The sequence below is a fragment of the Colletotrichum graminicola genome (genome assembly GCF_000149035.1).
Source record: "Colletotrichum graminicola M1.001 genomic scaffold supercont1.211, whole genome shotgun sequence".
NCBI lineage: Eukaryota > Fungi > Ascomycota > Sordariomycetes > Glomerellales > Glomerellaceae > Colletotrichum > Colletotrichum graminicola.
In genome coordinates, this window is record NW_007361215.1 from 4,513 (window position 1) to 7,478 (window position 2,966).

At 45.0% G+C, this 2,966-nt stretch overlaps 1 protein-coding gene across 1 annotated transcript; it reads left to right on the forward strand.

Annotated features, from left to right (window-relative positions):
- Positions 1–1,000: 1,000 nt before the first annotated feature.
- On the forward strand, positions 1,001–1,729 carry GLRG_11939 (transposase; the record flags this gene model as incomplete). Its single annotated transcript, XM_008102621.1, has 1 exon — positions 1,001–1,729. One exon carries the CDS (start codon positions 1,001–1,003, stop codon positions 1,727–1,729), a length of 729 nt encoding a protein of 242 aa, XP_008100812.1.
- Between the last annotated feature and the right edge of the window lie 1,237 nt (positions 1,730–2,966).

Below are 2,966 nucleotides of genomic sequence, written 5' to 3' on the forward strand. Positions count from 1 at the left end.
TATCTACAGGCGCGCCACAAAGGCTGTTAGTATCTACACGCCTGCCTACTACGCTGTTATCTTGTGAAAACAAGCATAATACTATCTAAGCGGAGTTTTTAATCTATTAACCTACTTAGCTACATCTTTAATGGCCGGCAGTACTTAGGGACTGCCTGTGGGAAATAAGGACGTGCGGACTTATCTAAAGTTAAGTAACAGCATGTTTTACATTTGAAATGACAATTCGGACAAGTTGCGGTGTGTGTTGTGTGGCATCAGGCGCGGAACTTTAAACCGAGATGCTATCTGTGAATTTAGCAACAGGAGCTACTAGTCTGCAGCTAATATAGCTGATTTTGTACTGCCAGAGCTAAGAGGACTTGCTGCGATGCCGGTTATTGCTGTCATCACTGATGGAGATACTTATCGCCGATAACCTATTATTGCCAGTGGATCTAGCGACAACAGGGGGATAGGGTGGAAGTGGATGGCGCTTCAAACGTCGAAACCCATCCATCAGAACCAAGCGATCCAGAGCATTAGATGCCCAGCGATGGGCATCATAATCCCGCGAGGTTATCCAGGATTTCTTCCATCGCCTGGAAAATATCCCTTCCATCCGGGGTTCCCATCCGCCTAACAGATGGAATATAAATGAAACTGGCATCATGATGGCAAGGGAGCTAATGGGCTAGTGCTGGGCTCTGCAGCATCAAGAGGAATACAGAAAAACCAGCCAGGATCCCGGCGATGGGTATCTATCATCGAGTGTGCGTCTGCTGCTGGGACCTCCTTGCCCCCTTTGATTGTATATAAGGGCAAGTCCCTTCAAGACCAGTGGTTCCCATCCAACCTATCTACATATGATAGATGACACTTTGCACACACTGATAATGGCTGGACGACTGATAACACTGCCCTCCAATGCCTAGAGAAGGTCTTCATCCCAGGTACCCAAACAGAAGAGGCCAGACTGCTTGTTCTAGATGGGCATTATTCCCATATATCGATTAACTTTATGTGGAAATGCTGGCGGCATAACATCTATCTGTTATTTCTGCCGCCGCACTCGTCTGCCGTCCTCCAGCCTCTGGATGTGGCTGTCTTTAGCCTATTGAAGCAGGCCTTTTGCAAGGAGGTTGTATATCTAGATGGCTGGCTCACGGATCCAACTATAGCTGGCAGAAGGGCATTCCTGGAGTGTTATTTCAAGGCCCGCAAGATATCTACCACAAGCCAGAACATCAGAAGTGGCTGGAGGGCAGCTGGATCATGGCCAGTTGCTATGAGGCGACCTCTATCCAACCCCTTGATAGCCAAGGCCCAGCAGACCACCAGCCAGACCAGCCAGCCCAGCAGCCAACGGTGGGATGAAGCCGTATCTATCGTCCCATGGTCAACCCCTCATCGGTCTGCTGATCTGCGGCATCAACTACACCAGTTAACCCAGCTGGGCCAGGATGGGTTAGACACCCATACTATTCGTCACCTATGTAAAAAGGTGCAAATGGGGTATGGTGAGCAGGCATCCAGACTGGCCCTTCTAGAAAGGCAAGTTAGCGCATTACAGGCCAAGCTGGAGGACCAGCGGTCACGTAAGAGCAAAAAGGTCCCCCTATCGCCCAACAGCACCTTCGCCACTATAGGACATATTCAACGGACAAGAAATACGGATACCGGCGATACAGATAGTCCGGATGAATCCAGCGAAGCCGAAAATTGCATATGGATGAGCGACAAGCCTTAGGAAATAAGTGGTGATGATGGTGATGATGGGTGGTGATGGTGGTTCGTATGTGGGGCAAGGCAGTTATTCTCATATGCCCAGGGCACCATCATATGTACATCCTTGCCAGAGATCGTCCAGCTAGCATCCGTGGTTCGGGAACGGTTGGCATAGACGCTCCTAGCCTTTAGCGTGAAGAAAGTAATACTAAGATTCAGTTGTCGTCATTACTTCAGCTTGTTAATCGGGGGATAATACCCACAAAAGGTATCACATGCTTCACCCACACGAAGCCTCCTACAACTACATGCCTTGTATCTTCATCAGATTGGACGTAACATTGTCAGAGGGTGTTGAGCCGTCCTTGCTATTACAAAAGAGCTGACAACAACGAAGATGACTCTTGTTGTTGAGTTATTTAGGTTGAAAGACTTTGTAAATCCTTCTTCTTATTTTGTTAACCTTAGCGTTAACACACTGCGCGACTGCGTCCTCAATTAAATTGCCTATTTTCTTGTTGAACTCCTCTACTATCTGTTCCTTCTGTTCCTCTATGTTATTACTAATGTCTGGTATCTGTTTCTTAAGCGTATAGCACCTAGCCTAAAGCTTATTAACCTTAACGTTAAGATTATTAATACTTACTACAATGTCCTTTTAACTGTCTTCTAGTTTAAGATAAGTTACTTCTAGGTTATTGTATTGTCTCTAGAGCGCCTTATTTTGTCTCTAGATTATCTTATTCTATGCCTGTAATGCTCTTAATCCTTACTAGAGTTAGTTAATTTGTTGCTGTTACAGCTTAAGTATACACATCACACAGCCCTAGTTGCCTGTATTAGCTAATAGTGATTACTATAACTTCTCTAGGTAAAGGGCTTTAACTAGAGACATCCTTATACGTCTACTACTAAAAAAACGTTTTCTTTTAGGAGTAAGGTATACGTTAGTATCTTTATTTCTATAGGGGAGGGTGCCCTCTATAGACTCTAGCATATTATGCTGCTTATTATTACTATACTCTAGTAGGTTACAGTCGCCACTAGAACTCTTAACAAAGACAGCCGTAAACGTAGCCCTTAGTAAGTATTCCTTACCTAGGCATGTAATATATAGCGGCAGTAAGCCTTAGTAATAGGGCCTAGTATTAAAGGGGACAGTGCTACTACATAACAGTAGCGTGGCTAGCGTAGGAGATCTACAGTGTTCTCTTATAGGGGGGAGACTTTCTTTATTATTATTTAACACTTTACTATAA